Source organism: Pseudophryne corroboree, chromosome 2, assembly GCF_028390025.1.
Source record: "Pseudophryne corroboree isolate aPseCor3 chromosome 2, aPseCor3.hap2, whole genome shotgun sequence".
Classification (NCBI taxonomy): domain Eukaryota; kingdom Metazoa; phylum Chordata; class Amphibia; order Anura; family Myobatrachidae; genus Pseudophryne; species Pseudophryne corroboree.
Genome location: NC_086445.1, coordinates 344,987,743 through 345,009,297, shown reverse-complemented (window position 1 = coordinate 345,009,297; position 21,555 = coordinate 344,987,743). Strand labels below are relative to the sequence as shown.

Here is a 21,555-nt window from a genome sequence, read left to right as displayed (position 1 = left end):
GTGGCTGAATGCCGAAAGTGGCCCGCAATTCTTCGGGCCACCGACAGCATCTCTTGCACGCCCCTGTCGTTTTTTAAATAATTCTGCACCACCAAATTTAATGTATGTGCAAAACATGGGACGTGCTGGAATTTGCCCAGATGTAATGCACGCACAATATTGCTGGCGTTGTCCGATGTCACAAATCCCCAGGAGAGTCCAATTGGGGTAAGCCATTCTGCGATGATCTTCCTCAGTTTCCGTAAGAGGTTGTCAGCTGTGTGCCTCTTCTGGAAAGCGGTGATACAAAGCGTAGCCTGCCTAGGAACGAGTTGGCGTTTGCGAGATGCTGCTACTGGTGCCGCCGCTGCTGTTCTTGCTGCGGGAGGCAATACATCTACCCAGTGGGCTGTCACAGTCATATAGTCCTGAGTCTGCCCTGCTCCACTTGTCCACATGTCCGTGGTTAAGTGGACATTGGGTACAACTGCATTTTTTAGGACACTGGTGACTCTTTTTCTGAGGTCTGTGTACATTTTCGGTATCGCCTGCCTAGAGAAATGGTATCTGGTACCGGGGACACAGTACCTCAATCAAGTCTCTAGTTGCCTCTGAATTAACGGTGGATACCGGAACCACGTTTCTCACCGCCCAGGCTGCCAAGGCCTGAGTTATCTGCTTTGCAGCAGGATAACTGCTGTGATATTTCATCTTCCTCGCAAAGGACTGTTGGACAGTCAATTGCTTACTGGAAGTAGTACAAGTGGTCTTCCGACTTCCCCTCTGGGATGACGATCGACTCCCAGCAGCAACAACAGCAGCGCCAGCAGCAGTAGGCGTTACACTCAAGGATGCATCGGAGGAATCCCAGGCAGGAGAGGACTCGTCAGACTTGCCAGTGACATGGCCTGCAGGACTATTGGCTTTCCTGGGTAAGGAGGAAATTGACACTGAGGGAGTTGGTGGTGTGGTTTGCAGGAGCTTGGTTACAAGAGGAAGGGATTTAGTGGTCAGTGGACTGCTTCCGCTGTCATCCAAAGTTTTTGAACTTGTCACTGACTTATGATGAATGCGCTGCAGGTGACGTATAAGGGAGGATGTTCCGAGGTGGTTAACGTCCTTACCCCTACTTATTACAGCTTGACAAAGGCAACACACGGCTTGACACCTGTTGTCCGCATTTGTGTTGAAATAATTCCACACCGAAGAGCTGATTTTTTTTGTATTTTGACCAGGCATGTCAATGGCCATATTCGTCCCACGGACAACAGGTGTCTCCCCGGGTGCCTGACTTAAACAAACCACCTCACCATCAGAATCCTCCTTGTCAATTTCCTCCCCAGCGCCAGCAACACCCATATCTTCATCCTGGTGTACTTCAACAGTGCCATCTTCAATTTGACTATCAGGAACTGGACTGCGGGTGCTCCTTCCAGCACTTGCAGGGGGCGTGCAAATGGTGGAAGGCGCAAGCTCTTCCCGTCCAGTGTTGGGAAGGTCAGGCATCGTAACCGACACAATTGGACTCTCCTTGGGGATTTGTGATTTAGAAGAATGCACAGTTCTTTGCTGTGCTTATGCCAGCTTAAGTCTTTTCATTTTTCTAGCGAGAGGATGAGTGCTTCCATCCTCATGTGAATCTGAACCACTAGCCATGAACATAGGCCAGGGCCTCAGCCGTTCCTTGCCACTCCGTGTCGTAAATGGCATATTGGCAAGTTTACGCTTCTCATCAGACGCTTTCAATTTTGATTTTTGGGTCATTTTTCTGAACTTTTGTTTTTTGGATTTTACATGCTCTCTACTATGACATTGGGCATCGGCCTTGGCAGACGACGTTGATGGCATTTCATCGTCTCGGCCATGACTAGTTGCAGCAGCTTTAGCACGAGGTGGAAGTGGATCTTGATCTTTCCCTATTTTACCCTCCACATTTTTGTTCTCCATTTTTTAATGTGTGGAATTATATGCCAGTATCAATAGCAATGGCCTACTACTATATATACTGCGCACAACTAAAATGCACCACAGGTATAGAATGTAGATGGATAGTATACTTAATGACGACACAGAGGTAGGTACAGCAGTGGCCTTCCGTACCGTACTGCTATATATACTGGTGGTCACTGTGTCAGCAAACTGCAAAACTAAAATGCACCACAGGTATAGAATGTAGATGGATAGTATACTTAATGACGACACAGAGGTAGGTACAGCAGTGGCCTTCCATACCGTACTGCTATATATAGTATACTGGTGGTCACTGTGTCAGCAAACTGCAAAACAAAAATGCACCACAGGTATAGAATGTAGATGGATAGTATACTTAATGACGACACAGAGGTAGGTACAGCAGTGGCCTTCCGTACCGTACTGCTATATATACTGGTGGTCACTGTGTCAGCAAACTGCACAACTGAAATGCACCACAGGTATAGAATGTAGATGGATAGTATACTTGACGACACAGAGGTAGGTACAGCAGTGGCCTACTGTACCGTAATGCTTTATATTATATACTGGTGGTCACTGGTCAGCAAAACTCTGTACTGTACTCCTGCTATATAATATTATACTGGTGGTCCCCAGTCCCCACAATAAAGCAGCACACAGCACAGATATGGAGTGTTTTTCAGGCAGACAACATATACTGGTGGTCACTGTCAGCAAAACTCTGCACTGTACTCCTGCTATATAATACAGCTGCTCCCCAGTCTCCACAATTTAGCAGTGTGAGCACAGATATATGCAGCACACTGAGCACAGATAAGGAGCGTTTTTTTCAGGCAGAGAACGGATAAAACTGGTGGTCACTGATCAGCAAAACTCTGCACTGTACTCCTCCTATATTATACAGCTGCTCCCCAGTCCTCCCCACAATTAAGCAATAAAGCACAATCAAGTTCAACAATAACGGAGAGGACGCCAGCCACGTCCTCTCCCTAACATTTCCAATGCACGAGTGAAAATGGCGGCGACGCGCGGCTGCTTATATAGAATCCGAATCTCGCGAGAATCCGACAGCGGGATGATGACGTTCGGGCGCGCTCGGGTTAACCGAGCCATATGGGAGAATCCGAGTATGGCTCGGACCCGTGTAAAAAGGGTGAAGTTCGGGGGGGTTCGGTTTCCGAGAAACCGAACCCGCTCATCACTAATTTATATACAGCATTTGGAATATTAATTGTTCTAGAAATTACCTATTGGAGTGAGGCAAAGAACCTACTACACTAAACTCAGGGCATACCAAGTCAATGAGGAAACTGTCCTGAAAGCTGTAATACTTCCCAGATGTTGATGGAACCACTCAAGAGCAGAGGGAGCCAGCTATTAATGGAGCAGAGAGAACTAGCTATTAATGGAGCAGAATGAAACTCTTTCCAGTACTTGGGACTATGGGGGTAATTCAGAGTTGATCGCAGCAGCAAATTTGTTAGCAGTTGGGCAAAACCATGGTCCTCATTCCGTGTTGATCGCTTGCTAGCTACTTTTAGCATTGTCGCCGCCCACGGGGGAGTGTATTTTCGCTTTGCAGGAGTGCGAACGCCTGTGCAGCAGAGCAGCTGCAAACACATTTTGTGCAAAACAAGACCAGCCCTGTAGTTACTTATTCTGTGCGATTATTGCTGTGACGAATGACACGGTAATGACGTCAGATACTCGCCCAGCAAACACCCGGCCACGCCTGCGTTTTTCCAAACACTCCCAGAAAACGGTCAGTTGACACCCAGAAACTCCTACTTCTTGTCAATCTCCTTGCGTCCGCCAGTGCGACTGAAAGCGTAGCTAGAACCTGTGCAAAACCACGATGGCCATTGTACCCATACGCCACGTGTGCGCATTGCGCTGCATAAGCATGCGCAGTATTGCCGTTTTTTTAACTGATTGCTACGCAGCGAACAACGGCAGCTATCGATCAACTCGGAATGAGGGCCCATGTGCACTGCAGGGGGGGCAGATATAACATTTGCAGAGAGAGTTAGATTTGGGTGAATTATTTTGTTTCTGTGCAGGGTAAATACTGGCTGCTTTATTTTTATACTGCAATTTAGATTTCAGTTTGAACACACCACACCCAAATCTAAAGGGCCCTACACACTGGCAGATAAAACAGAACGATATGAACGATCTCGTTCATAAATGAAGGAGAACTCGTTCATATCGTTCTGTGTGTAGGCACCAACAATTAACGATGCGTGGCCCCGCTCTCGTTAATCGTTGGTGCCCCGTCACTTATGCATGCAGGCCAATATGGACGAGATTGTCCATATTTGCGTGGAGTGCTATGGAGCCGGGTGACGGGATGAGTGAAGAAACTTCACTCCCCCCATCACCTCCCCCGCACCGCCGGGTAGCCCGTCTGCCGTATCGTCCGTCGGGCAGCTCGGCGGTGGGTTACCAAATGTGTAGGGCCCTTAAGTCCTTTCAGTTATTCTTGTTTTTCCAAATATATTTCATTTGTAAGGAGCCAAGTTATTATCACAGCCTATATGCATGACACATTCATCTGCCTTTACACTGTCCTACATTTTTGTGCAGCAAGTTTGTATCCTGCGCCATCTTATTATTTCTACATTACCTAACTGTCATTAGCCAATACTGCCAGTAATACATTTAGGGCCTAATTCAGACCTAGTCGCAGCAGCAAATTTGTTAGCTAATGGGCAAAACCATGTGCACTGCAGGGGGGCAGATATAACATGTGCAGAGAGAGTTAGATTTGGGTGGGGTGTGTTCAAACTGAAATCTAAACTGCAGTGTAAAAATAAAGCAGCCAGTATTTACCCTGCACAGAAACAATATAACCCACCCAAATCTAACTCTCTCTGCAAATGTTATATCTGCCCCACCTGCAGTGCACATGGTTTTGCCCATTTGCTGCTACGATCAGTTCTGAATTAGGCCCCTTGTCCAGTCTGAATGTAATCTTTTTATAACCACTCTTTCTTTATGTCCTTTACCTACAGATGTATCCTTAGCTGCAGTCACGCCAAACAGCCCCTCTTAGTATGCTAGGTCATATGAGCATCTGCTAACTTCGGGTATCTTTTTTGTTGAAAATGCATCTTATTTGTAAAACAATGTGACTAGGACACACGAGGAGACTGCGCTGATTCATTTGATATGCGACTTGTATATCTGTGTGTGACTGAATCTGTACACAAAGTGCTACAATGTCCCAATACAAGTTCTGTTCTGCTCTATATACAGTCTCAGTCACACATAATATACAAGTGTCATACATCAAATTAATCAGCACAGTCTCCTTGTGTGCCCCAGATGCATTGCATTGCGACAAAGATACATTTTGGCAAAAAAGACGCCCCACGTTAGTAGAGTTGCACAGGACCTGACGACTCACTCATGCTAAGCATCTTGCACTGTACTGCTAGATTTATGAGGACACATCTGTAGCCATGTATGGCCCTCATTCCGAGTTGTTCGCTCGCTAGCTGCTTTTAGCAGCATTGCACACGCTAAGCCGCCGCCTACTGGGAGTGAATCTTAGCTTTGCAGAATTGCGAACGAAAGATTCGCATAATTGCGAATAGAAATTTCTTTGCAGTTTCTGAGTAGCTCGGGACTTACTCTGCCACTGCGATCAGTTCAGTCAGTTTCGTTCCTGGTTTGACGTCACAAACACACCCAGCGTTCGCCCAGACACTCCCCCGTTTCTCCAGCCACTCCCGCGTTTTTCCCAGAAACGGCAGCGTTTTTCCGCACACACCCATAAAACAGTCAGTTTCCGCCCAGAAACACCCACTTCCTGTCAATCACACTCCGATCACCAGAACGAAGAAATTTCTTCGTTAAGCCGTGAGTAAAATACCTAGTGTTCACTCTAGGCTGTTTTAGCAGGGCGCCGCGCCCTGCCCGTTTTTTAGCAGGCAAAACCCGCCCTGCCCCTTTTGCGGCGCCCTGCTGGAACAGCCGCCCGCTCCCTGCCCTCCCGGCGTGTATAGATGCCGTGCGCATGCGCGCGGCATCCATTCACGCATTGGGAGAGGGCTGGGGGAAGCCCAACACCGATGGAGGTGCTGGGCACGCCCCCAACAGTGACGTCGCCGGCCACAGACGCTCTCTATAGTAGCGTCTGTGGTCCGCACCGCCCCCTAAAATGACGTAGGCGTGGCCGCGCCCCCTAATTTGCGTGGCCGCGCCCCCATTTCGGACGCGCGCGCGCACATGTGCCCCCGGAGTTCGGCGCCCTGCCCCTTTTCACTCCTAGAGTGAACACTAATACCTAACTTTCTGGCAAATTTACTTGGCGTAGACGCACTGCGAACATTGCGCATGCGCAGTTTGCCACAAATCGCTCCGTTGCGAAAACCACTAACGAGCGAACAACTCGGAATGAGGGCCTATGTGCACACTTTTCCCCATAGATCTACAATACTTCTCTCATCTCATATACCCAACTGTTATAAAGAAAAGCATCAAATGCTTTTGCAAAATCCAATTATATCACATGAATTGTACTTCTAAGATCCATTGTGAAACTTACTTCCTCATAAAAACTAATCATATCTGATAGGCATGACTGCTCCGTGATAAAACCATGCAGTCACTATGTTAAACTAATTATCTCCTGCATTATATGCCAGAATCACATCTAAGAACCCCTCACAGGTCTGTCATGTTCTGGTTCTGGGTTAATTCCCTTAGTGAAGCTTGTTACCACATCAGCTTTCTAATCATCTTGTGGCACAGTCTAAAATTATCAGGGAGCACATAAATATAATTACTAAACCTAAGTCAACATGGTAAGAAGAGTCCTTAGGGGGTCCTTGGGAAGAACCAGTCCGCACATTGGAATAACCAACCTCTCGTGTTACACCCACACTCCACTAATTACATAAGTAGGTAGGGGTTAGGGGTGGCATACTCTTCTCCTTGGCATGATATACAGTAGCTATGACTCCATAGCCAAGCGCCACACTGATATGAAGCTGCAGAACCAGAAATATGTCCACTCTGGAACATTGTTGACAACTCTCCCTGAATGTCAGGGAGACTCCCCGAAATAGTAGCAATCTTCCTGACTCCCTGAAGAGTGTAGCAATCTTTCTGGCTGCAGCTAGGGAGTCCAGTCCCGGGCCATTTTTTCAATACTGGGTATCGGGTTTGAAAATATCTCAATCCCAGAATTCCCGGGATTAAACTGTCCTCCTTCAATTGGTGTATGAGGGGGAGGGGGTCAGGGATGTTTTAAAGTTCAAAATAAAAACAAATAACTTACTCACTAATGAGTAGAGGGGTCTCCAAGGTCCAGAGGCAGCGTCAGGCAGTGTGAGTACCTTACTTGAGAAGGCAGCATCTGAGACGAGTGCTCAGAGCTGCCAGGCAGAGAGGCTTGCGGGGGAAGGGAGGCGAGTCAGCCAGGCTTGAGAAGGCAGCATCTGAGACATGTGCACAGCGCTGCCCGTGGGAGAGAGGCTGCCGGGGGAAGGGAGGAGGGGAACTGTGCATGCGCAAAGTAATCCCATGGATCCCGGTATTGGAATCCCGGGATTCAAATCCCGGCGTTTTGGGGACAGAATCCCGGGAATCCGCTGATCCCGGAATTGGCCTCCCTAGCTGCAGCTTAATCCCATTATGTAGCTGCTATATACTTGGAAAAAGTTAAATAAATCAAAGCTAAACATTCAAACGGGATAATTTCCCTGCATTAGTTATAAAGCACAACCATCCCTATGGCTACATGTATTTTCTAATAACGTTTCCCATGGCCACACGAGACACAGTATATATATATATATATATATATGTGCCAAACTATAACTGCTTAGGGGCTCATTTACATGTGGAAGTTTTATGACACGCCTCTCAGGCAGTGTATCCACTGTAACGCCGCGCTGATAAGTGTTGTTTTCACAATCTCCCTGAAATGCCTTTTCACAAGTAGGCAAGTATGCTCTGGAATCAATTCATATATATGTTATAGTGTTAAAAGAATCTAGAAAGTTTCTAATGTGGGAAATGCTCTATTAATGTTTATGAAAAACATAAGTGAATGGATTGGGAATACATAATATAAAGACTGAACGTTTATACAGATCCCTGTAATAATTGATGATTTCTGAATATTAACATAATTCTCAGAAACAAAAAGGTATGATCCTAATACCAACGAAGCCATATCGCAGAGCTATCCAACTGCTGGAATACAAAATCTGTTCTCCAGATCTCCATGGCTGGTATCTGATGGTGGTTCATGCACTTAAGGGGGGTACACACGGAGAGATCCGTGTTTAAAATCTAAGCAATCTGACTAGATTGCTTAGATTTTAAGCACAGATCTGTCGAGTGTATGCCCCCCAGTGATAGCAGTTCACGCGCATCGCTATCGCCGGTGCTAGATTGAGCTTGCTTCAGCGTTGTGTGAAGTGAGCGGCCCCCCGTCATCCCCCCACCTTGCTCAGCACATCGCGCTGTGCTGAGCGGGGAGAGAGATGTGTGCTGAGCGGTCTGTGTTAATATCGCTCAGCACACATCTCTCCCGTCAGTACTGGCCTTTACATTCAGAAGTTGTATTAAAAGTGAAAAGCCCTGAAGCTTTGTCAACTGAGCAAAAGTGCTGCAAAATCATATAGTGTTTAGGGTCGAGATATTATTTTCACACAAGAAAATGACCAATTTAGGAAAGTATGTGCTTATATAAATGGTTGATGTAATAAATTAACTTAGTGTTTAATAAAAGAAGTTTAGCGATGAGCTGCACAAACCTGTCTGCAATATACAAAGTACGTGATATACATAATAGTAAATTACTTAAAAGGATTATCAACTGAATGAAGTAAAGTTAACATGGCTTAGATGAAATACATTGACTTACTTCCCTTGGCGCCTCCATGATATAGAGGTTAATAACTAATTAGAGAGAATAGTCTCATTCTTAAGACCTATTAATAAAACCCTCAGCTTATTAAACACATTCTGTCTGCACTCTCAGCTGGCACGCTTAAAAATAGGATAAAGTGGGAAACTACTTAAGAAACTTATCCTGCTGAAGAAATTAGCAGAAAATAACACAGCATAGCAATCACTGATTTCTAGATAGAAATGGGCAGTTAATGTACATGGAGTATTAAGAAACACATTAAGATAGCTTAGGTTCATTATCTTAAAATGTCTACACTGTATCAGTGACTTCTATGCTACACTACACAGACAAAAGTGATTGGACACTGACAGCAAATAGATCAACAAGATTTTATTGACCTCAGTACTTTGTAGTTCCCCCACGTGCAGTGATTACAGCAGACATCCTTCTTGGCAAATTGTCCACAAGTTTCTGCACAACAGCAGCAAGATTTTTGCCTTAAGTACAGTGACTAACTGCGATACTGAAGAAGGTTGAGTTGGACTAGAATGCAGCGGTCGCTCCAACTTATTTCAAAGGCTCTCAATGGGGCTCTGAGCTGAGTGTTTTCTGTATACCAGTCCAGCATCGCCCTGGAAACATGACATTGCGCAGCCTACGATGATCTCCTTTTCAAACTCTGTTAGCTCCTTCCGGCAAGCCCTTTCCTTAGCAGATGATCTAATTCCCGTTTTATACCTTCACAAACACGTGTCTACTGCAGGAGCACACCATTTCGCTGGCGTGGGGAGTCCAATCAATTTTGTCTACATAGTGTATGGGCAGTTACCTCACTCAAGGGAGAATGCAGTGCAGTAAAGCCTGATACATACTGCATGTATAAACAGGGCCTCACCAATAAAATAAATGGTTTTGGTGCAAAGAGAGAGTGTGCTTATCTGAAAAAAAATGCCGTTAACATTCACTATGGACTTCCATGTAAATACAGAATTGTTTTACGCTTTTTATTTTCTATATTTAAAAAGGTATCCAGTCTCTAGGTCTACCACACTTAGGTCTACCACTATCGGTCGACAGGAATTAGGTCGACGTGGTCTCTATGTCGACATGACAGAAGGTCTACATTGAGTTTTTCACATATTTTTTCATTTTTTTTGAACTTTTTCATGCTTTACGATCCACGTGGACTATAGTTGGGAACGGTAACCTGTGCCAAGCACAGCGGTAGTGGAGCGAGGCACCTTGCCTGAAGCATGCGAGGGGACACGGTGCACTTATTGGGGTTCCCGATCACTCTACGGAGAAAATGCCACAATTAAAAAAAACAAAAACCTGATGTCGACCTTGTACACATCGACCTAGAGACCATGTTGACCTACTTACTGACGACCAATAGTGGTCGACCTAGACACTGTGGTCGACCCTATGATCCACACCCGTTTAAAAATGATGCGGTTTTGTTTTAATTTCTTCCTTATTGCAGTACTAACTGGAGAGTCACAATTAAGCCCTAGATGTTAGTTCAAGAGAACGTCTTAACCGATGTAAGACATTCTCTCTGCCAGTCATCCCAAGTTTACAGCTGGTGATCTCCTCCCCTATATAACAATATAAAGTGTGAGGACATTATGGGGTAAATACATTGAGCTGCAGGTTTTCAAAATTGCAGATTTTCCCCAATTTTGCCAGTCATCTGGCGATGCACATTGCGTAATATCATTCCAGAGTACTCAATCACTCCTGTCTGGGCATTGCCGAAATGACCTCTGTCCAGGAGTTACTTTGGAGGCAGCACAGTCAATCAGGTGTCCAAAAACAATTCTCACTGCCAATAAAATATTTATGGGCACAGTAAGACAGAATTGTGCGGATTCCCACCATTAAACAGCATGCGGAGGACTGAGAAAAGGACAGTGAAATAGAATGTAAAAGAACTCAGTGTAATTAGATTTGAACGTAAACCACCTTTCACTTGTTCACTGTTATTTCGATCTTATGGGCCCTACACACTTGTAGATAATACTGCACGATTTGAACGATCTCGTTCAGTAATGAACGAGAACTCGTTCAAATCGTGCAGTGTGTATATACCAGCGATGAACGATGCGCGACCCCGCGCTCGTTCATCGCTGGTCTATCATCGCTGATACATGCAAGTCAATCTGAACGATACCGACATATACAATGTGCGGTATCGTTCATTGTGTATGTATCAGCGATGAACGATACTCACGATCCTCACGATCCTCCGCCCCGCCGCCGGAACGCCACGCCTGTCCGTCCGTCATCAGAGGAACTCCTGGCCGTCAGTGAAGAGGAGCGCAGCCGCAGCACAGCCAGCCGCAGCATCGTGGAAGAGAGGAGCAGCGCGTCTTCGGTAAGTATAGGACAGTGTTCCCACTGGCCACCAATGTGTAAACCACTGGCCACCAATGACACACTGGCCACCAATGTATAAAACACTGGCCACCAATGAATTTGATAAAATCCACTGTCCACCAATGCATAATGTCCCCCGGCAGTGTGCATGCAGCATGTGTTCCTAGTACACAGCATGCATATTGACATGCTGTGTACTGAGAACACATGCTGCATGCACACTGCCGGGGGACAAACCGCTGCCCACCAATGTATATAATATATCCACTGTCCACCAATGCATAATGTCCCCCGGCAGTGTGCATGCAGCATGTGTTCCTAGTACACAGCATGCATATTGACATGCTGTGTACTGAGAACACATGCTGCATGCACACTGCCGGGGGACATAATGCATTGGTGGCCAGGGGATATATTATATACATTGGTGGGCAGAGGTTTTTTCCCCGGCAGTGTGCATGACGCACACCCATGGATTCTACGTGGACAAGGGGACCGAGCCTCGTGTCAACATAGGTAAGTATGTATGACTGTAAGTGTGCATGTATGTAATAAAGTTGTACTGTCACGGCGTGTGTGTACTGTTTTTATTTGGGTATTTTTTTTGTAGTAGAACTACAGGTACCAGCGGGCCCGTTCCCCCCCGCATGCTGGTACTTGTGGTTCTCCAAGTACCAGCATGCGGGGGAGGCTTGCTGGGACTTGTAGTACTGCTACTAAAAACAATATCTTTTAATTTTCAACAAAGGCTATCAGCCCCCCATCCGCAGCCCATTGGATGGGGGGGACAGCCTCGGGCTTCACCCCTGGCCCTTGGGTGGCTGGGGGGGGGGACCCCTTGATTGAAGGGGTCCCCACTCCCCCAGGGTACCCCGGCCAGGGGTGACTAGTTGGATTTTTGATGCCACGGCCGAAGGGCACTATATAAAAGTGACCCCCGGCTGTGGCATTATCTGTCCTGCTAGTGGAGCCCGGTGCTGGTTTTAAAAATACGGGGGACCCCTACTCTTTTTGTCCCCCGTATTTTTGGAACCAGGACCAGGCGCAGAGCCCGATGCTGGTTGCTTAAATATGGGGGAACCCCTGTCAATTTTTTCCCCATATTTCTGCAACCAGGATCGGCTCAAAGAGCCCGAGGCTGGTTATGCTTAGGAGGGGGGACCCCACGCAATTTTTTTTAGAGATTTTACAGTGTTTAGTTTAAAATAAAATAAAAAATGAACCCCAGCACGGATCACACAGATCCGGCCGAGATTCATTTTTAAAAAGTCGGCAGTGTTTTGCTAATCACTGCCGTAAAAAATGTAAAAAAAACACGAATGACATCGACATCGGAACAAATGAAAATGCAGAATACGACAGCTTAGTAAATTAGTCGTAATCAATTCAAAAAGTTGCAAGTTTACACTTTCGATGTCATTCGTGATTGAACTTTGACCTTTTTCCGAAAATTACGAATGTTAGTAAATATACCCCAATGTCATTATGGGGTATTGTGTATAGAATTTTTAGGGAAAAAGTGTTTTTTTTCCCTTTTTTGAATAAGGTTGTAATATAACAAAATGTGCAAAAAGTGAAGCATATATAAATATATATTTACACAGGAGCAAAGGACTGCCACTCCAGGAAAGCAGAAATCAAATCACAGTTATATACACATCACTGGGCTAATCTGCTTTAATAAGGTACGTTTTTGTATTATATATATATATATATATATATATAACAAGTCAAAACTATATCACGCAAATTCACGTATCCTGTATTGTCAATTTTTAAACAGGCTTCTGATTATCATCCACTGAATGATTTCCCTGCAGCGTCCTCCCGATAGAGCCGTACCACAAGCTCAATGATGCACATTTAGAGAAAACAAATGGAGGGCGCAGGGAGTGAGTATACAACTAATAACTCTTTTAATACGAGTATATGTGTATACATACATCTAGTTTGAGTAACACAGCATAGAGGACTATCACTGGCGCCTCCGAACAGCACACACAGAAAGCTGCTAGCCGCCGCTTGTCAGATACTCCTGGTCTGAGACCGCACACCGTCAGGTAAGCCAAAGAGACGTAGTACGTCCAGTGTCCCACTATCATGCCAACATGTTTCGTCCCAAGGACTTCGTCAGGGGGTGTGACACTTCTTTTGGCTGACCCGACGGTGTGCGGTCTCAGACCAGGAGTATCTGATGAGCGGCAGGTAGCGGCTTTCTGTGTGTGCTGTCCGGAGGCGCCAGTGATAGCCCTCTGTGCTATGATACTGAAACTAGATGTATGTATACATATACTCATATTAAAAGAGTTATAAGTCGTGTACTCATTGCCTGCAGCCTCCATTTGTTTTCTCTACATATATATATATATATATATACATACACACACAAACATTTTTATTATATTATTTTGTGCATATATATATATATATATATATATATATATATATATATATATTTTTTTTTTGGTAACATGGGTATTGTAAATAAGGACTCGTAGACAGATTTTCAGGTTATAACCACAGTATCTTTAATGACATCAGACACTGTAGCACAGCATACACAGGCTTGGGCCTGGTCACAGAGGTACATAGAGAATATAAACAGACAAACATAAAAGGTCCTAGCAATTCCCGTACTGAAAAGTAACTCTGCTGCAGTGGCTTGCAGCTACACATACCATGGTCTCCTGGCACGGCCAATGTTATATTATATCTGATTACTGTGTTAAGTTATGATTTTAATATTTTAAAATTAAATCTCACCTTTCACAGAGACATGGATGCAAACCGTGAATTCTGGGCTGGATTCATCGATCTCTACCAGGCCAATGAGTGCTTGTGGCGTGTGGGAACAAGGGATTACGCCAACAGAGGAAAGAAAAATCTGGCATACCAGCAATTGGCCAGGTACAGCCTTGCCCAAGATAGTGGTGCCGACATCAAGTGGGTGAAGAGGAAGATCCAGAATCTGAGGACAGTATTTCTTAAGGAGCACAGGAAATACAAAGATTCCCAACGTTCAGGAGCGGGGTCAGATCAAGTCAAGAAGCCAACATTATGGTATTATGACTTGATGAAGTTCGTATTGGATGAGGAGCCTTCGAGGACAGCGCGGAGCACGGAGGAGCCGAACACGCCCGAGATGTTCGAGCCTGAGGAAGAGGAGAGTGTGGATCCGGTAAGTGTCCGCACAATACAGATGTCACTGTTTCTTGTTTAATTTGTTGCCTTATTATTTTCACATATTTTTCTTCATTTTGTTGGATAACTCAGCTGTCTTCGAGGGAGCTGGACGTGGAACCTGCAGTGGATGAGCCGGCAGACCAAGCCACTGTAAGGCCGGAGCTGGAGGAGAGTGAGGCGGCGATGGGAACACCCCAGCTTCCGGCTAGAAGGAGATGCCGGCCAGCTATCCCTAGAAGATCTGTCTCGTCCAGCAGGTCAGATACAATTCTGAGGCAGGCAGAGGAGGTCCTAAAAAACAGACCGGATAGATTTGAAGCTATTGGAGACCATTTAGCATGTGAGTTGCGGGAGATGAACCCCACTCAGCAAAAATACGCCCAGCGTCTGGTATATGCCATTATATCACATGGCCAGGATGATGAATTGACCAACCACAGTGGCGTTGTGTTAGATACCAGACAGGTGCCTAGTACATCTTATGCCCCTCCCCCAACTCACCCTCCCATGTATTCTGCGCCGGTAATTCCTCCTCAACAATACCCCACATATCCTGCTCCGGGTTACCAAATGCCACAATCCCCCTTCCCTGGCACCTCTTCAGGTGGAGTGTTCACCACTCTGTTGAGTGCACACTCCACTGTTCAAGGCGACCTAAATTTTTAATAAAAATGTTTTTGAATTTTTGAATTTGCGTTTAGGTTTGCTGTCTTCAGATTTGTATTTGACCTTCCTCATCCAATATGTTTTTTCTTGAAGTCAATTGTACCATAATGTTGGTTTTCTACACTTCATTTGACCCTGTAATAGAACGTTGGGAATGCTTTTATTTCATGTGCACTTTTGAAATACTGTCCTCAGATTCTTTTACCTCTACTTCATCCCCAGTTATGTTGGCACCACTGTTTTTGCTGCACTGTATCTGGCTAATTGTTGGAATGCCTGATGCCTCTATTGGTGTAATCCCTGCTGTCATGGCACTCATTGGCACAAAAATCGATGAATCCAGCCCAGAATGTTTCTAATTTATTATTTTTCTAAAATTTATAATTACAAATTGTTACTAAAAATTGTGTGGAGTCTTTATTTATGGGTAGTGCTAAAAGGTTTACCAGGTATACACTGCACCAAACAAACTACAGAGTAGATATGCAGTGATTTTAAATGGATGCTGTTATTTATTGTACAAAGAAGACCTGCCCACATTCCTAAAACCATGCCCAGTATTTAAATGAGCTAGATCTTTCAAATCTTTCAAATCTTTCAAATCTTTCATCAGACATTGTTCAGTGTGTATGCACATAATCGTTCATGGGAAATCTTTCATCTATCATATCTTTCATCTTTTAAATCTTTCAAATCTACAAGTGTGTAGGGCCCATTAGACTTAAACAAGATGGCATTCTCAGTTAAAGTAATGTAATAGTAAGGCAATCATTCTATGTTTCCAATTCTGAGATGTGCAATAAACTTTTCAATACAAAATGTAAATTTTTTTTTTAGCAACATTAGGTTCTCCTGAGGTGATAATCCTGTGCCAGTGACCTATCCATCTGCTGAGGAGGAAATGAGGAAACTGTAGCAGGGAGGACCAGGATTAGCAGCATGGCAGCCCAGCAAGACACACATGATAGCTGTTGTGTTCTACAGGAGACAGAATCTCAGGAACTGCTGCAGCCCAACTACAGAGTTACATATTTTAGTAAACAAATAGAAGTTATATTGGCTAAAGATAATACCAAGGTAACACTTTCATTGCCAAAGGTCTTGTGCAAGAGCTGGAATTTAGAGCCCTTGTGGCATTGGCTTAACGTCTACTTTTAGTGGACTGCTTGTCTACTCAGCCAACGTACACAAGATCCAACAAGATATCAGTGAAGTTTATTTCATCATTTAAAGTACACATATCTAACCCCCTAAATAAAGCCCTTATGCCCCTTTAAAAAGCTATGAAAATCCAGTAATGAACATTTGAACTCATAAATGACCCATTAGCTTCCAACTGTGCTCAGTACTGTAGTATATTTGCTATTCTTTATCAGGTTCGTTGCACAGTATTTGAGGGTAGCATTTAGCACATTAATATATTGTTTTAAGAGTATATAATCCTATATAATAAAATGCTAATGCTGCTCCTCACCTCTATGGGAGGAAATAGAGTGTTTTGTGCGCCAGTGGCCACTAGATGGTGCCTGACAAGCAATTCAAGTATTGCTGCCGGCGCGGACATTACTGTTATGTTGTTGCATCATTTTGATGGGCTGGGAACTAGTGCTTCAATAAAACAGGTCAAAGTGAACTGGTAGGTTCATTAGTTTCTGATATAATGGATCTTCGTGTGTGCATGTGTGTAGTAGTGACTGAAAGCTCCATAGGGGAAATAACTAATATAATAACATATTGTGTACAATATGAAAACCAGATGTGCTTATCGGCTGACACTCTTGCATACACGCTACACAATTATCATTCTCATCAGCCCAAATATTTTATAGTGTGTATCTGGCTAAGCACAGCAAACCCAGAAGCACAAAGAAAGAAAAGAAAATACCCAAATAAGCAACTTATTAATACACTGTAAATACACCCAATTATCACCTGGGCATCTAGGCAGTTTGCCAGCAGTCAGACCTAACAACAGTCCCTATTAGTGCAGGACTTCCCAGATAGGAGTATACTAATGGAGTGTGGTTTCTCAATAATGTGGGCGTAGTTTGGGTGGATAGCCGGAGGCTTATTATTGAGTACCAATTTAGTTTTTTTTAAATGTCTGGAGGTATGATATTGATTTTGTTGCTGGCATAGGTGTTCCCTCCCTTTTATGGAATTTGCAACAGAGAAATACTTTGTCAGTATTTCTCCCTGCTCACTTTACATTAGGTGCAACCCTATTATATAAGCCAGTCTCTCAAGTAAAAATAGGAGTTTTTCCTTTTCTAACAGATCAGGTGATATCAATTAACGAATACCTCTTTTAGACATACTTTAAAATCCCGGGTATTTGCACAGGAATGTGCATCCACCCAGGATTTTTGTATGTCTGAAAGGCACCAACCAGGGAACCCGTTCCAGGGTCCGCACCCCTGGTAATAACCAAGGTTGTTCTTGGGACATTTGTCCCAGGTAGACAACACGTGTATAGTGTGACTGGTGCGACCCGGAATTTTACGCCCAGGTCACACTCTGGTTGTGCGGGCTGCCTGGGGGCGGAGCTGCCTAGAGGGAGCAGCATGAGTGAACCAGGGAAGAGGCAGCGTCCATGATACAGGGAAGGGGCAGCGTCCGATATACAGAGAGAGGGCAGGGGTGTGATGCAGGTAAGGAGCTGTAATCCATGTATGGGATTGCTTGAGTGTGTATGAGTGTGATATGTATGTGTATGTATGAGTGTGACATGTATGTGTGTGTGTGTATGTATGATTGTGACGTGTGTGTATGACATGTATGCAACCTGCCAGCCCTGGCTTGTAGAATGCAAGGGCAGACCAGGCGTATGTGTCAAAGGGGACGTGAAAACTCCAGGTCTGAGCAGGGAAATTCCCAGGTCATATGTCTGAAAGTGGTATAAGCAAGTTGTACTCTGATAAATATTGCACCTTATTCCAATTTCCTTGCTGCGGTCTTAGCAGAAAACTATTATCAATACCTCGAAGCTTTTGATTTCCCGATAGTAGGGATAACAGTGTATTAAGCAGAAGGCAGATGTTTTCGTATGCGCAATGTTCTTGGACTAAAGCATCCGCCTTCCACACAATATGCTTTCAGACTGTAGAATTATACAGTGTGTATAATATATACATACACACATATATATATATATATATATATATACACACACACACACTATACTTACATATCTCTATTAACATTAGTGTGAAAGCTTTTTCAATTCCTTGTATAAAATAAATGAAATTAGATTATATCGTTAGACTAGAACAGTCTACTAATATAATTATGTGGAAACAAAAAGAATTTCAATACATTATCTCACAGACTATTTGCTGCATTAGTTATACAGTGCTCTGCAGAATATTTGGTTACTGTTTTGTAAATAAGTGACATTTCAGAATAACGTGATCATCTTATTCCTATAGGTAGCCGGTAGCTTGGTATGCTTCTATTGGTCCCTGCTTCAAATGTCTACAATTAAATATTCTTCTCTAAGGTCTTATAGAAATCGGCCTGCTCTTACCTTGGGCATGTCCTGTTGTATTTGGAACATGTGCTCTGTGAGAGCTGGAAAACTGAAGGGCCACTAAACAAGTCAGCAATACCCACTTGCACTAAGCTTTGATGTGTGAGACATTGTGAGATGTAAAAGAACACTTGACATCCAATACTAAGCAGATTATTAAAATAAATGAAAAACTCCATCAGGAAACTCTATCATCCAGGCAGATTTATTAATTGAATACAGCAACATTGTGCATTAAATACACTGTATCTACACAGTAGATCCATTCCAGTTTCTAATGATGGCCCCACAAAGGCCCTTCCTGTCCTTGCACCAACTGACAGAACCACTATACTGAATTGTCTGGTCACATTTAGTTGCTCTGGGGCCTGTTAGCGATGCCGTATATGAGAGCAGGGTAGCTCGCTACAGATTCTATTCCCACTCAGTCGGTGGCGTGGAACCACCAACCGTGTGGGAATTACGGGAGGGTGTCTGTGTTCTGCCCGTCGGTAAAATGCCGGCTGTTGGGATACAGGCGTCGGTATACTGAACCCCGGGATCCCGACAGCTGGCATTTTAACTGCATCTCAAGAGCACACCTCAGCGGATCACTATGATCTCAATTCCAATATTAAAAAGGCATCACGGTGGTTTGTGAAAACGGACTGCAATTTGCATGGTGTGCAACAGAACACAGCTTTACCTCGCTGACAGAACTCTCTGAAGGTAGCTTTCACCTTTAACAGTTCATACATTTATAAACTGTACCGTACAGTATAGTCTGTTACAATGAAATTATTATTTGAAGGGAGCTATTTTAATCTCCTGTGAGTATGTCATTGCACTAATTATTTTACTTCATACCGAACAACAACTTAAAGCACCAATTTTATAGATGGATATATTTTCCTAGCCATTTATTGCACATGATCTCAATATGATAATCTGCTCCTTTCTACCTTTTCAGTAAAGTGAAATACTTACAGGTATATATACAGTAGATTGATTTTCAAATCATTTAATGGAGGGCTACTATGCAGACCAGTGTGTATCGTTCACAAAGAACCAGCTTTGGATTTCTTTTGAATCATAAAATCTTTAACCACTTAACTGACAAATTTATTTTCCAAAAACCGCAGAGAAATTGTCATTTTTTTTTATGAGTGAATTAGGTGAAGAACATGTATTTGATTTTATCCAAATGATTTTATTTAACAAAAAAATAAGATTTTACTCACCGGTAAATCTATTTCTCGTAGTCCGTAGAGGATGCTGGGACTCCGTAAGGACCATGGGGAATAGACGGGCTCCGCAGGAGATAGGGCACTTTAAGAAAGCTTTGGACTCTGAGTGTGCACTGGCTCCTCCCTCTATGCCCCTCCTCCAGACCTCAGTTAGGGAAACTGCCCAGAAGAGATGGACAGTACGAGGAAGGATTTTTGTAAATCTAAGGGCGAGATCCATACCAGCCACACCAATCACACCGTATAACTTGTGATAAACTACCCAGTTAACAGTATGAACAACAACATAGCCACGGTTCAACCGATAAACTATAACATAACCCTTATGTAAGCAATAACTATATACAAGTCTTGAGGAAGAAGTCCGCACTTGGGACGGGCGCACAGCATCCTCTACGGACTACGAGAAATAGATTTACCGGTAAGTAAAATCTTATTTTCTCTAACGTCCTAGTGGATGCTGGGGACTCCGTCAGGACCATAGGGATTAGCGGCTCCGCAGGAGACAGGGCACAAAAATAAAGCTTTAGGATCAGGTGGTGTGCACTGGCTCCTCCCCCTATGACCCCCCTCCAAGCCTCAGTTAGGTTTTTGTGCCCGTCCGAGCAGGGTGCAATCTAGGTGGCTCTCCTAAAGAGCTGCTTAGAAAAAGTTTTTAGGTTTTTTATTTTCAGTGAGTCCTGCTGGCAACAGGCTCACTGCAACGAGGGACTTAGGGGAGAAGAAGTGAACTCACCTGCGTGCAGGATGGATTGGCTTCTTAGGCTACTGGACACCATTAGCTCCAGAGGGATCGAACACAGGCCCAGCCATGGAGTCCGGTCCCGGAGCCGCGCCGCCGACCCCCTTGCAGATGCCGAAAGCGAAGAGGTCCAGAAACCGGCGGCAGAAGACTTTCCAGTCTTCATGAGGTAGCGCACAGCACTGCAGCTGTGCGCCATTGTTGTCACACACTTCACACCAGCGGTCACGGAGGGTGCAGGGCGCTGCAGGGGGCGCCCTGGGCAGCAATGAGAATACCTTGTTCTGGCTAAAAAATACATCACATATAGCCCTTGGGGCTATATGGATGTATTTAACCCCTGCCAGGTCTCACAAACTCCGGAGAAGAGCCCGCCGAAATAGGGGGCGGGGCCTATCTCCTCAGCACACAGCGCCATTTTCCTGCTCAGCTCCGCTGCGAGGAAGGCTCCCAGGACTCTCCCCTGCACTGCACTACAGAAACAGGGTAAAAAAGAGAGGGGGGGGGGCACTTTTTTTGGCGTTTTTGATATATATTAAGCTGCTATAAGGGAGACAACACTTCTATAGGGTTGTTCCTATATATTTATAGCGCTTGGGTGTGTGCTGGCAAACTCTCCCTCTGTCTCCCCAAAGGGCTAGTGGGGTCCTGTCTTCTATAAGAGCATTCCCTGTGTGTCTGCTGTGTGTCGGTACGTGTGTGTCGACATGTATGAGGACGATGTTGGTGTGGAGGCGGAGCAATTGCCGGTAATGGTGATGTCACCCCCTAGGGAGTCAACACCGGAATGGATGGCTTTATTTATGGAATTACGTGATAATGTCAGCACATTACAAAAATCAGTTGACGACATGAGACGGCCGGAAAACCAGTTAGTACCTGTACAGGCGTCTCAGACACCGTCAGGGGCTGTAAAACGCCCTTTACCTCAGTCGGTCGACACAGACCCAGACACGGACACCGAATCTAGTGTCGACGGTGAAGAAACAAACGTATTTTCCAGTAGGGCCACACGTTATATGATCAC

At 44.6% G+C, this 21,555-nt stretch overlaps 2 protein-coding genes across 18 annotated transcripts in view; one reads left to right on the top strand and one right to left on the bottom strand.

Moving 5' to 3' along the window:
- The window catches only part of MBNL2 (muscleblind like splicing regulator 2), a 363,660-nt gene that overhangs the window by 124,879 nt on the left and 217,226 nt on the right, over positions 1-21,555 (bottom strand). The gene's annotated exons all lie outside the window — the stretch shown is intronic.
- On the top strand, positions 12,758-15,579 carry LOC135050795 (uncharacterized). The gene is made up of 3 exons (XM_063957124.1): positions 12,758-12,867; positions 13,955-14,360; positions 14,456-15,579. Exons 2-3 carry the CDS (start codon positions 13,959-13,961, stop codon positions 15,029-15,031), a joined length of 978 nt encoding a protein of 325 aa, XP_063813194.1. The 5' UTR covers positions 12,758-12,867; positions 13,955-13,958; the 3' UTR covers positions 15,032-15,579.